Genomic DNA, 14,108 nt, shown 5'->3' with positions numbered 1-14,108 from the left:
GAACCACTAGAAATGTACACAAAAAAAAAAAAAACTCTTAATTTTAATATGCAATGTCAAGTATAGTGTTTATTGGTATCATACTAATCTGTCAGTCTGTTGCTTCATCTGTTAATCAACAATTAATCAGAAACTCTACTAGGCACAATTCTTGATGGGTTTTGATAAACTTACTTATTTTATTATCATTCATAGAAGTACCCCTTTTGTAAATAAAAAAAAATTAACAAATATTTAATGTGAGTTATTGCCCTTGTTCTTTTAGCTTGATAACTCTCAAGAAGGCAGGAAATTAGTTGTATTTAAGATTAGTTGACAATCCCTAAATTTTCAAGCAATGGGTAGGGGAATGTCAGTTTTAACATGCTGTGGTGAATTCCAAGAGGTAATTGTGTTGACGTTTAAGGATATATTCTACTCTCTGTGAGGTCATATCATGTTTATATATCTAATTTATCAGTGTGATTAAAGGGGGGTACCATGGTGGGGCGTCTGTTAAAAAAGAAATTAATTTATGTCTTGTTTGAAATACTATAAATACATATCTAAAATGTCATACATAGGGAAACCCAGTATAGAATTTACGAAAATTTCCAGAAAGAAACATGAAACTGATTTTGATGACAATTGTGGCTGTGATCCTCCAACAGCAAGGTAATTAATTCTACATTTTGTTATTTTTGCATTTTTAGGAGACCCAATTATATACCCAATTAAGTGCAAAACTTCATCCGTTTCATTTCATTTTTGTTACTTGAAATTTTGCTGTTCATTTCATTTGATTATGAATTTGTGGTTATGATGCTTATTATTATGCTCATTTGTCCAACTGAAAGTAAAAGAGATCTGTTGGTGACTATTGTATTAAAACAACTAAGTAGTAAAACTATAAAATGTTTTTGGTTTCAAGAGAATTTAAATGCTCCTTTTTCTTATTTTTAATTTAACTCATTTTCTTCTCAGTTACTGGAGAAGACATAACAGGGGAAGTAACTTGTGATGATAAAATGACATTCTATGTTGATGGAAAGGAAGTGGTATATTTTGACAATTGGCGGTATACAGCATCAGTATCATTCCCTGCATCATCTACAGTGATAGCTGTAAAATGTTTTGATCATGGTGGTAAGGGTGGAATTAAAGGTCTGTTTAGTAATGGAGTAAGAACTGATCCCTCATGGAGGTGTTCCACTTCAGCACCAGATGGATGGAACAACTGGAAGTAAGTCTTTTTCTGTAAATTAAGATGCAGCTGTGTAGTGTATTCCACATATAATTCATATTGCCTTGACATTTCATTCCCATTCCCAGCTTTACAATTTCTATGGTATCTATATTCTGATCATCAAGATCATCAGTAGTCTCTGACTGACAGAAGAACCCACAACCACCATTTAGCTGGAAGTAACAAGCAAATGATGTCAAATGTTCTAACTGACAGCATCATTGTTATTTAGTTAGTCAAAGTTTGTGGAATTGAGTTTTGTACACTCTTATTTCAGTTTTGACGACAGTTCGTGGCAAGATGCTACAATACAGCCTCACAGCTGGGGATTTCGTCCTCTAAATTTGTATGGTAAAGCAGATTGGATCTGGACTGATGGAGATACAAATGATAGATTAATTTATTGTAGATACAGATTAAATCCAGGTTAGTCATTTTAATTTTGGGAGGGTAAGAAAATATATAAACCTTTATACTTATACTTTAAAAAATGCAAACAGGTCTCATATAAAAAATAATTTATATCTTTATAGCCCGCATGCATTTTTGACCAGTCTTATTTTTACTGCTAAGACTGTGATAATATGGAATGATTGTATTATTTCTTGTAATCTTGAATCTTAAATCGTCATACCTTTATTTGGTTTCTTATCTAAAATGAGAAAGATATTTATTTGTTTATAATAAATTGAAAATATACTGGTCCATTTCAAAGCTCCATATCAATTCATGTGTGCAGTATTAAATCCTTTTAACAATTTTTCAGATAGCTGTGAGGAAGGAGATGAGAGACTATTGACTGATCCCAAAAATTGTAAACGATTCCGTCAGTGTGTTCATGGTAGTTATGTTTCCATGCCATGTGCACCGGGAACTGGTTTCCGTGAATCTATCCAAAGATGTGATCATCTTAAAGATTTACCTAATTGTCGTTAATCTGAAATGAGTGATGATGTTGTAGAATAAAGAAACATTTTAGAGATTTGATTCTGTTGTTATTAATACTCTGAGGAGGTTGTAAGGTTCATGCAGTTAGTACTGGGTTGTATTAGGATCTTGTGGGTGGCTATTCATTCCTCATATTTACATTGATTTTTCTGTTCCTGATAAAAAAAGGCTTTGAAATTTTCTTTCTTTTTTAACTTGAAAACGATAATATTGTTATTCCTTCTGCTACCTATCAATCACTTTCACCTTAATACTTAAACAATCCTTGGTTCTGCAAGTATTTTGAATTGAATGCATAGGATTGTTTCTTGTTATTTCGATAGAAACTACAGTGTTCATCTTAATTGGATGGAACTTGGTATTGAAAAGCAGAATGATGAGATCTTAAAATGAAATGAAAAATGTTTTTTGTTCTTGCCTTTGAATTGACATGAATAAATAATAGCCTATATGGCATTAGATATTGTCCTAAAAGTTTGCCTAAATCGAATATTCTATAACAAATTACCAATTTATTTTTCATGTTTTACAGATCCTCCTACATCAGAAATGTCCTGCCCTTTACATAAGGTTAAGGTGTTCTTCTTATATGGAATAATTAACTATAACCCTGGGGTCATTTCTATTCAAGTCAAAATCTTAAAAACAAGATTAGATTATGCAAAACTCATTTGCATTTATTGTCAGTTATTTGGTTTTTATTGTTTGAATATGTCAACTGGTTCTGAGTGAAATGTTTCAACCTTATATTTCTATTCATGCACAGTCATGGAAATTAATGTCATTAATATAACCTAAAACTTAATTTTATAGTGGTATTTAAATCTGATGTATGCTTGCTTAAAGGGTCACTCTGCTTTTTTTTTTTTTTTTAAATTCCATTATCAATATTGTCAAAATTATACTTTCTATAATATTTCTAAAGTATGCTATTTATGTCTACTTGATCAAACTGAATTTGTTTTAAAAGGGTTTATTGGAAACAGAGAGTACTAATTATTAATTAAGCAGTTAGACCTAGTTTTGGTGTTTGGCTTTATAATGGCTCGATTATTAGTTGAAACCTCTAGAATGTAGGAGACATTTATCTCTACAATTAATTGTTTATTATACTTAAATCTATTCAGTGGTTTTCTTACAATTTCCATAACGCTCTGTGAAAGTTTATGTAAACTTTGTAAATAATTTTAGTGTTAAAAAATGAACGATTAGATTTATTTAGTTAAAACTTTCAGATACGTTAAGTGACACATTTCTCTAGATTTTGGTGTATAGTTTTCACAAATTTAAGCAAAAATTTGAAAGTAAATGTGGAATGTAGCCTTGAATTTCAGGTCACATGCCAATATTTCTGTCAAGTATTGAGAAATTATGAAGTGTAGTCATTGATGTAAATGGTTTGAACTCTGATTTAAATCTGTCATCTCAATCACAACTGAAGATCTACTTGAGCGTGTTCTTGCTGGTTGCTAAAACATCATGGCTTCACATCGTTTAATATGCAATTATTCTTTTCAAAAATGAAAATTACACTCCAAGGGCCATTCATTTTGACCTGAATAATGCTGTAGTTTTGAGTTTTGTGGACAAATATGATTTGTTACTTGTTTTTGCCATATTTAATGGGATTGTTACAATATATTTTTAGTTGACAGGCTACCATATTGGTTATTGATAACGTTTTCATGTCATGATATAGTGAAAGATAATTCTGACATCAAACATTTCATGAATTTAGGTTTCAATGGTAAAAATTTGTGTAGAATTTGAGTTATGATAATATTTTTTAAATCTATTGCTGAACATGTGAAATGACATGGATATATTTAGTTTAATACGTTTTCCAACCCGGTTTCCCCCTGTCAGTGATGCATGGAAATAGCGTTTAGCCGTTCTGATGGGACAATAAACCACGGCTACAGGCTATACACGTTAAAGATCTGTCAACAGTAGCAAATCGAAAAAGAGCAAGCCAATTCTGCTGTCCTGGCAACATTTCCTTCATTGCACCCTTCATGACATTAGCCCGCATGATGCAGAAAAGTAGGATGTAAAACTCCATTCATATTATTTCATTTGCTACACTTCAAATTTAACACTGCTAATATGAAGATCTAGAAAAACACATCTCAATGATAATAACCACTGAGAACAATGTGTATATTTCTAGGTCATTAAAATATTCAATCAATCAGAGCATCTGTTCAATTTAAGATAAAAATTTGGAAAAATTTCTTTGCTAGTCCGTATAAATGCTATTCTGATGAGTTTATAAAACCAAAAAAAATCAAAAAAATCTCTTGATCTGTATTGTAAGCATATTGAAAATGTCATTTTGTAATTATTAACCTACCAATATGTTTTCTTTCCGTGAAAACAATTCTAAGGTCAAAATATCTCCATAATGTAAAGTAGTAATTAAGCCTCTGTGAGAACAAGGTCATTCATATCAAGTTGAACAGAGTTGTGCCGTGCCCATAGCCTCTGTTGTGTCATAAACAGAATAAAACCTTGACTTGCTCAGATACTATGGCATTTGCACCAATACTTCTTGTGAGGTGTAAAATTTCATTAACAACCTATTCCAAAGGTTAAAAGCAGTAAGTTTGATGTCATTAATAATGTGAAACTATCCCACTATTTGTCCTATATTTTAAGCATCATTAAAGCATCAAAAATGCAATTACATATGATACTACAAGCTGACTGGGAGAAACAGAAAAGAGCTATCAAACTTTAAGAAAATGGCACAGGTCCATTGATACCTGCCAGCAAGCTATCTGTCATTTTGTTTACATAATTATATAAATAAAATACAAATCATAAAGCAGATCCACATTGACTTTTGATTTGCAATTCACACTAGGAAAGATTCTTAAAGAGATTGTAAAGAGGTAGTTTAAAAATTGTATGTGTATCGATGACATTAGTAGTATAGATATGCATTATTCCAATTGCATTATTCCAGATATCTGTGGTCTCTGCAATTCCACAAAAAATAAGTGTTTGATGACGTCACTAATGGCAAAATATGCTTATAAGGCCCTGTCAAATTATAAGAAATTTCTTACACAAGTATTAGATTGTGCCGAGTCCTACTGTCTCCTGTATAATATACATGTACAGAAATGTTAACCAATAATTAACATATTTAGATAAAATAATTCTGTTTGAATGGAAATTGAGCAATTTGAATTTTTAAACTGCTGAATAGTTAGACTTTTGGCTACCGAGGTATATCATTTCATTAAAATTTATTAAATATTTTAACTGAGTGTAGACTGCATTCTAAGATCAGTGGGTTACACTATTTATTATGACTCCACTTTATTCTGTTTTGATTTGTGGAAGAATAATAGTTCTAATCACTTGTTGACATTACAATGAATTAGGTCCCGAAGCTGCCACTATTAGTCATATTTCATTCACCAGTCATTGCCATTTTTTCCAACTATATAAAAACCCTTATGCATGTAGTTATCATGATTTGAAATGTTGAAAAGTTAATTGAAATAGAAATTAGATTTATTCACTATAGAATACATAATATGTATAACACAATGTAACATTATAAAAATAACAATGCAACATGCATGTAAATATATTTCACCAATTTAAAGCTATGATCTTAGACCTGGGATCTAGACCAGTGCATAAATCTTCTTTGATTAAGGTTCCTTTATTGAACAGTTATCTGAGTATGTTCAAGTATGTTTTGCCTAATAAATGTAATATACATAAAATTATAATAGTTAATAACTGAATAGCACATTGATTTATTTGTATAGCAGTTAAAAGAATCAGACACATTTTTTTTCAACATAATTCCATTTGTGACTGACTTCGAGGTCTACAATGTATGTAGATAATCTTGGAAAAAATCCATGCTACAGATTTTGTTTTTTTTTTTCAGAAATTTTATCCTTTAATATCAATCAGATCTGAAAGAGTTCATGCCTTTTAGAAAGTTGATGTAATATTTGTCTACTACTTCTAGATAATGGTTATTTCAACTTTCTAGAAGTAATTTGTATGTATATTAAAACTGTGACTACATTTTCTAATTGGCATAACTTATAAATTGTGAATGATATTTGTCATGCATTTGAAAGTTTGATCTTTGTCTGTAAAATATGATCAAAGCTAAAAAGGGTAGACATATTCGATATTTAGTCACCCACTTTTGTAAGATTTTACATATTTTTTCCTCGCCTAGGTTAAAGGGATCCATGCCTCATTTTGAGGGGTTGATTTAAGTCTTGAATATATGTACAGAGTCTTCAGAAGTATTAGAAATGTACGAAACCGCATAATTCCTTCAAAAATATCTCAAACTAGGAATTTCTTTTCCTATTTCTATGGATGTATTTCTTTATATGGCAGTGTCTCAAGAAAATATGACTCATCTTTTAACTTTTATACACGGGCAATTATCTTCGAAATGTTTTGTCTTTTTCAATGATCAATGAAGTTAAGAGAAAATTTGTTGTTTTGTCTTGTTGATTTACTATAATCAGTAAGATTGTTTATAAGTATTATTGTAATAAATAGCAAGATAACAGAAGTTTGGTCGGCAATTGAACTGGGCACACGAAAAGTCTTTGTTCTTGTGTGTGCCCTTGCTTTCATGATAAGATTATCCAGTGCCGACAAGATTTGTAATAGCATATCAGTTTGATTTGTTCCGAAAGTTTTATCATCTGCAAGACAGAGTGTCATCATCCAATAAGATTCATTTACCTTTCAATTGCATGATTTGTATGTGATAATCGACATAGTGGAAAACAGTGGAGATTATTTGTCTCCTTGTGTGCCCGCAGTAGGTGGGTGAAACTCTTGACAATACTGTAGTTGTAAAAATCACTGAGCAAGATCATTTGTGTGCCTGCTTGATTTCGGTTACTTATATCATTGTGGTCTGCTTCTCAAAATACTTCAAGCTTTGAAACAAACCTGTTAGAGTGAGATGAGCATAAGTATTCTCATAGGCTTTACATTGTTCCAGTTGTGTCTGATGAGGGTTATCAAGCCACTCTTTCCCTCCTTTTACATATTTATTGTTAGTCAACATGTAATATAGAAATTCTAGTCATCGCCATGGTTTACATTTTTAACTACAAACATTTATTTTGCATAAATTTTGATGTGTAACATAACAAGTTTTGACAATTTTGGATTTGGAGAAACCAGCTAATGAAGACAGCAACTGAGTTAGAAAACAGATAATTTGAAATGTTCCTTAGTTAGAGAAAAACATACCATATAGATACCTCTATATAGAGCCTTCTGTAGATTCTGCAGATTCTAATGGGAGAAATCAAAATCATGTTGACATCTCTAATAGAGAAATTGAACGCTGTAACCCCTGAATACCATAGTAGAAAACAGTTCATGAAACAGTTTACGATAAATCCAGAAAAGTTAAAAAAAAGAATAGTGTAGCAGATTCCTAGCTTAGTTTGAAGAAAATAATTGATAAGAAAGAAAGTTGTTATTAGTGAGTCTCTGCCTTGATTAAAACTTGTAATTTGACTGGTAACAATTTAATATACCACTTTCCTTCAAATAATACACTGTAACTTATACACTTAATGAAATTTGTGTGAAAGAAAAGGAATGCTTGAGGCTGTAACTTCATTGATTCTAGATTCATGTAACTTTGTACCGTCAACTGACTTGCAAATTTTCTAAATGTTATTAAAGATAGTTTGTCAATTGATGTTTTTTAATGAAATTTCTGTCTACAGATTTTCATCTAAGCTTTAAAGGATCAATTGCTGTCTTAATATTTCAGCACAATGAGACATGATTTTATTAATAAATTTCACATCAATAGACATTGAGAACATTCATTGTAGTTAAAGGAACTTTTGTTATGAACATTATGTTTCTAAATAATAGAAAGATCAAATTAAGTAAAATTTTAGTTGTTACGAAGTTGGCGGAGGGACTGAGCAGCCCTGTCAGTCAAAATGTCACATGACTGTAAAATTAAGTGAGCCCATTAATAGCAAAACCAGCCAATGCTGATTTGATGAAAAAGTGGGTTAGGTTCTAAATGTTCAATTTGATTTAATATGCTATCTGAATCTCTAGATTCCTTGGCTGGCACGATGGAACAACAAACCGAGGCCCAGTGTACTTCAGGCTGTGAACATTAAAGATCCCTTGACAATTGGAAATTGAAAAAGAGCAGGCGAATGCCACTGTCCTGGGAAAAATTTCCCTCATTGTACCCTGCATGGCGTTGCCCATTTTCATCAGCCCACATGGTGCAGTAAAGTAGAACATAAAACTCCATTCGTTTCATCTAGTGATTGATAGTGTTTAGCATTTCCCTTATACATTATACATATGTGTTCTAAATCCAGATATTACCTTATTTAGAGTTTTTTCTACATCCAATGGTATTTTCTAAGAATAATAATCAAATTTAAATTCTCTTACTGCACACCGTCTATTTCAACATCCTGATTTTACTTCACTTTTCTATATGAAGAATTGACTTTAATGAAATTGTCCATAGCCAATAAAGAGTTTTAGACATTAGTTTTATTAGGATTCAAAATTGTCTTTCTTAGGGTTTTTATTGCAGTTCTTTATAAAACTGCTTTTCTTATTTTCTTTGTAAAAGAATACTGAACATAATAAAAATAAACTTCTATTAGTTTTTCTAGTGCTCTCTAGAATTGGAAATTACAAAAACCTGTTTCACACATTTTTCTAAATATTACTTTAAATTGAATTATTAGAATTTCACAGTGAAAGAAAATTTGGTAAAGAATTGTATTATTTTTAAATGAAATTAGAGTTTTCGTGAGAAAAATTTTACTTTTTAATGAAAAATTTTAAAAACTGACTGCATTTGATTGATAATCTATGGTGTAATACAGTAACCTGATACCTATATATCATTCAACAGGCTTTGTCACTGTCACGGATGCAGGTTAAAGGGGCTCAAACAAAAAAAACCTTGTAACTCAATTAGCCTACAACTCAAGCACAGACGCTTATTTAATGACTACCTAATCAATAAACATAGCTCAATATACATAGCGGTGGGCTCCATGCTGCGTCACTTATATCTTTGGTCATTTGTTCCTTACTGAAGAAATTTATGGGTATTGAACACTACCAGAAAATTACTTGTGTATTATACTGAATGGGAGTTATTTCCCTTTATTAAATCTTCAATTTTCATGATTAATGTCTAAATTTGAAATGTTCAATGATTGAAATATAGTAGCTTATTGAATTATTACCATTAGAGCCTTAGACATAAATAATATTTGTTAATAAGAAATTGTCTGGATTGTAAAGAGGATCTGTTAAGTCTTACTGAGTGAATTTAGGTCTGAAAAATTTTATTTGAACAATTAGAACATGAATATTGTTGACCTGAACTTACAATTGGAATTGTTGAATATTAGCAGTCATATTACTGTAGGCTTAATTACAGTTGTATTAATGAAACATAGCCTATCCATAATTCTGTTCAAAGTAGGGTCTATAAGCTATTCCAAATATGTGGAACCAAATGAATCCCACATCATTATTGAATATAGTCTATATGTATGGACTGATCTGTTCTATGAAAAAGAATTTTGACACATTCCTTTCTATATTTCAGGGACAGTAAAGAAAAAAAAAATACTAACACTATGGATGAAAGAAATTCCAAACCAGAGACAAATGGTTTAAGTGAAGCTCAACATGGAGCACCAGGTCCATCATCAAGTGGTATAGGTGCCTGTGGAGGTTCTAGTGAAGAGTCACAAGGTGCCTGTGGTGGGTTTGTTAGACCAAATACTGTAGAAGATTTGTTCAAAATGGAGGTAAGAGATATAAATTTTCTAAATAACGTATAATGTTACACAACTATATATTGTTTTAACTCAAATATAGTTTAATGATTCAATTTAAGGTTCCTATTACATTACTTTATGGACAGTTTTCAATTGAGCAAGGGTTTAATATACATGTGGTTTTCTGATATGAATGTAGGATGTTTAACCTTGATTGGAATTTACTATGGAAACAAACACATACGCATCCTATATTTAATATATCTGGTATCATGGGAGCTAACTCCAAAAAATATGTTTTATAAAAGACCATGAAAAACATCTATAATGATAAATGATTACTCTATAGCATAGTATTTATACAGAGTTAAGCAGTCTGTTCAAGGACAAGCACAAGACTAATGTATTGTTATTATGTCACCTAGGGTCAGCTGTTTGCTGTCCAGCCAATACCCTGGTGCCAGCATTTAGCAGACGTTCGACCGCTACTTTCACCAGAATTAAACACTCATGCACCATGTGAAGATTGTGGAGAAACTGAAGAGAATTGGGTTTGCCTGATTTGTTACAAGGTAGGTTCAGCATTCAGTCATATACTCACAAAATATTCATCAGAATGTTTGAACGCATATGCTTCAGTTGAATCTTTTAGAGAAAATTACAGAGGCAATTTGAGATTAGAATTTATATTAAAGGGACATTCTGCTTTTTTTGTAGTTCGAAAAATTGTTTTGCTTAAATGTGTGAAAACTATACACCAAAATCTAGAGAAATGTGCCCTATACCATATCTGCTTTAATTAAATAAAAATTCAGCCGTTAATTTTTAAACGACAAAAATATTTAAAAACATTACGTAAGGGTTTTAAGATCGTTATGCTTTTTAGAAGCTGTTAGAAAACTACTTTAGGGATTATAGTAAAAATTAACGCCATATTGTAGAGAAATATAATTATCTCTTACATATTCTAAACCTTTCAGCTAAATATAACGAGCCATTAAAAAGCCAGACTCCAAAACTAGGTAAAACTGCCTATAAAAAATTCATAGATATATAGGGCCTATAGCATATTTTAGAAATATTTTCAGGTATAATTTACAAAGTTTTTGATTATGACAACATTTTTAAAAAGCGGAATGTCCCTTTAAAGATAAACATATAATTTTTGTGTGAAATAAGTAATTAGTAATCGTGAATGATATAGTAATTTAAGTAATGATATTCTGCAAATATATAAATGTAACATCAAGGATATATTGTAAAGGATAAAGTGTATAGAATAAACTGATTAAAAACTCTATAATTTCAGGTCTATTGTAGCCGATTCCGTAATGAACACATGTTATTTCATGGTATAGAGACAGAACATAGAATGGTCCTCAGTTATTCAGACTTGTCTGTCTGGTGTTATGCTTGTAATAGTTATATAGACAATGAGGTTAGTCCAAGAGAAGTAGTTATATAGACAATTGGGCTAGTATAAGAGAAGTAGTTATATAGACAATGGGGTTTGTCTAAGAGAAGTAGTTATATAGACAACGAGGTAAGTCTAAGAGAAGTAGTTATATTTACAGTGAGATAAGTCTAAGAGAAGTAGTTATATAGACAATGAGGTTAGTCTAAGAGAAGTAGTTATATAGACAATTGGGCTAGTATAAGAGAAGTAGTTATATAGACAATGGGGTTTGTCTAAGAGAAGTAGTTATATAGACAACGTGGTAAGTCTAAGAGAAGTAGTTATATTTACAGTGAGATAAGTCTAAGAGAAGTAGTTATATAGATAATGGGGTAAGTCTAAGAGAAGTAGTTATATAGACAATGGGGTTTGTCTAAGAGAAGTAGTTATATAGACAACGAGGTTAGTCTAAGAGAAGTAGTTATATAGACAATGAGGTAAGTCTTAGAGAAGTAGTTATATAGACAATGGGGTAAGTCTAAGAGAAGTAGTTATATAGACAACGAGGTTAGTCTAAGAGAAGTAGTTATATAGACATTGGGGTTTGTCTAAGAGAAGTAGTTATATAGACAACAAGGTAAGTCTAAGAGAAGTTTGTCTAAGAGAAGTAGTTATATAGACAATGAGGTAAGTCTAAGAGAAGTAGTTATATAGACAATGGGGTTTGTCTAAGAGAAGTAGTTATATTGACATTCTCAACCATCTACTTATATCCCGTTTCTGTTATATAAGGCACCAATGTAACTGAAATCTGATTTTGTCTTTTTCAGATTGTTTATCCTATGAAAAATGCCGCTCACAAAGATAAATTTGGTGAAGAAATTCGTTCTTGATGTTTATGAATTGTGTTAATGGAATAATTTTATTATTGATTTGAAGCAACATGTATTAAATGATTAAAACTATATATACACTACAATGTATATGTATACTACTCAAGTGTTAAGTGCAAAAGACAGAATTTAGAGAAATTTGTGATTAATTCAGATTTATTCATTTCATTTGTTGATGTGTACTGCCACAGTTGAAACTAATTCGTAATTAAAATTTCAACCAAATTTCTTTTACAATGTCTTATATGCCTGTATGTAATATATATTTTTAAAATCAAGCTGCTTCTTGTAAAAACTAGTGTTAAGGTCATCAAACTTTCGGGAAGAATGGAATATAAAAAAATGCACGAGTCCTAAAAAAAAAGTAGGATCTCTCCTGCAAAGACGAGCACAGTCTCAATCCAACCTTTTTTGTCTACAAATATGTAAGTTTTTCTGTTTAGTGAGTTGGACGCTTGCTCGCTCACCTGAATGAAGATCTACCTCCGATCCCAGCATTTTATTTGACCGGAGAAGCTAATGTAAAGAAGGTGTTCTGATGATACAATGAGCCAAAATGATGAGGCAATTCTCCATGTAGAAATAAACTTCATTGCACACCGCTTTATATCCGTTTTCATTAGGATTAAATAGTATCTGTAGTCTGTTACTGATTCTTGCACTGTCGTAAATTGTCAAACGTTAGTGCTATTGTCATCGCTCTAGTAGCAAACAGCATGGCGTTATCCATTTACGTTAGCCAATGAAGAAATGGGACAATATAGTCACATAGACTCGGGACTTGAAACTTCTCAATTATTTGTTTCACTCATTCATTGTTTTCTGTTGCGAATGTATTGTTAGTGAAGAAGAACTTAAAGCACATACAATACAATACTTTGGAATTTCTTTGGCAATTTCATCAGTTAACCATGTAGAATTGGATAACTCCTTTATTAAATATGACAAATAACAAATATTAACATTAATAAATAAATTATAACTCTGTCAGTTTCTAATTACAATAGGGACGGCTTTTGGTTATATCACAGAAATTCATTTACAGCAGTAAGTTTCACAGGAGAAATTCTAAAGCATGAAAAAAATCTCATAATAAAAGATATATCAAAATATTTAGCCGGGGACACGAAATTATATAGGATGTATGTGCATTCACGTTATAGGGGTGAATAAAAGAAATGCCCAATAAAGTTTGGTGTTGTGGTTGATTGCAATAACGCCAATAAACAATGTTTTAATTAAGATAAATGGTATATCAGTTTTGATTCCATGTGATACTGAATAAAAAAAACCAGTTTATCTATTGTTGACCTTCAAATAGGTTATTGGCAAATTTTAAAACGCATAGGCTGTCTGAACTATATTCCTCCAGCAATTTCTGTCATTCCATTATAGGATCCTTTTCATAAGATGTACATATAAAGATTTGATGTTAAGTATGATTAAGATTTGTTTTACATTGAATATTGATATTGATACTTGGATTAAGTAATATGCTCTAAACATTCAATAAAAAAGCTGACCTTTTATTGGCCTTTGTTTTTAACTAATAATATCATAGATATTTGGGATTAGTAATGACTAATACTTTATTACTGCGTTACTTTCACCCAGCTCTTTCAAATTCAGATCAATTCGATTTCAGTGAAACAATGTCTAATACTATTATGTTTTGTGATATTAAAGACAGGACCGAAATAAGAAATTGTTGTCATGTAAAAAAATTGCTAAATTAGTTATTATTTATATTAGTTTGGAAGTAAATATAATCTCAATTGGACCATCAAATAGCTGGATCGTGCTAAACGTTATTAGAACACGAAGCATAAACATTTTGTGAG

The 14,108-nt window shown here is 31.0% G+C and overlaps 2 protein-coding genes across 2 annotated transcripts; both read left to right on the top strand.

Moving 5' to 3' along the window:
• Positions 1-570: 570 nt before the first annotated feature.
• On the top strand, positions 571-2,212 carry LOTGIDRAFT_237665 (hypothetical protein). Its single transcript, XM_009047549.1, has 4 exons — positions 571-654; positions 964-1,222; positions 1,503-1,651; positions 1,992-2,212. Exons 1-4 carry the CDS (start codon positions 606-608, stop codon positions 2,159-2,161), a joined length of 627 nt encoding a protein of 208 aa, XP_009045797.1. The 5' UTR covers positions 571-605; the 3' UTR covers positions 2,162-2,212.
• Positions 2,213-10,436: 8,224 nt separating this feature from the next.
• On the top strand, positions 10,437-11,443 carry LOTGIDRAFT_137218 (hypothetical protein; the record flags this gene model as incomplete). The annotated part of the gene is made up of 2 exons (XM_009047548.1): positions 10,437-10,550; positions 11,288-11,443. Coding segments are annotated over 2 exons (270 nt in total), but the record flags the coding sequence as incomplete, so codon positions are not given.
• Between the last annotated feature and the right edge of the window lie 2,665 nt (positions 11,444-14,108).

This window comes from Lottia gigantea (assembly GCF_000327385.1).
Source record: "Lottia gigantea unplaced genomic scaffold LOTGIsca_113, whole genome shotgun sequence".
NCBI classification, from domain to species: domain Eukaryota; kingdom Metazoa; phylum Mollusca; class Gastropoda; family Lottiidae; genus Lottia; species Lottia gigantea.
This window is presented reverse-complemented; position numbering and strand designations above follow the sequence as displayed.

Bases quoted from the DNA above. Each gene is read 5' to 3' on its own strand.
- LOTGIDRAFT_237665 (XM_009047549.1), top strand. From the start codon at position 606: ATGAAACTGATTTTGATGACAATTGTGGCTGTGATCCTCCAACAGCAA. The intron at 1,223-1,502 runs GTAAGTCTTTTT...CTCTTATTTCAG, and splicing joins GATGGATGGAACAACTGGAA to TTTTGACGACAGTTCGTGGC. The intron at 1,652-1,991 runs GTTAGTCATTTT...ACAATTTTTCAG, and splicing joins TAGATACAGATTAAATCCAG to ATAGCTGTGAGGAAGGAGAT.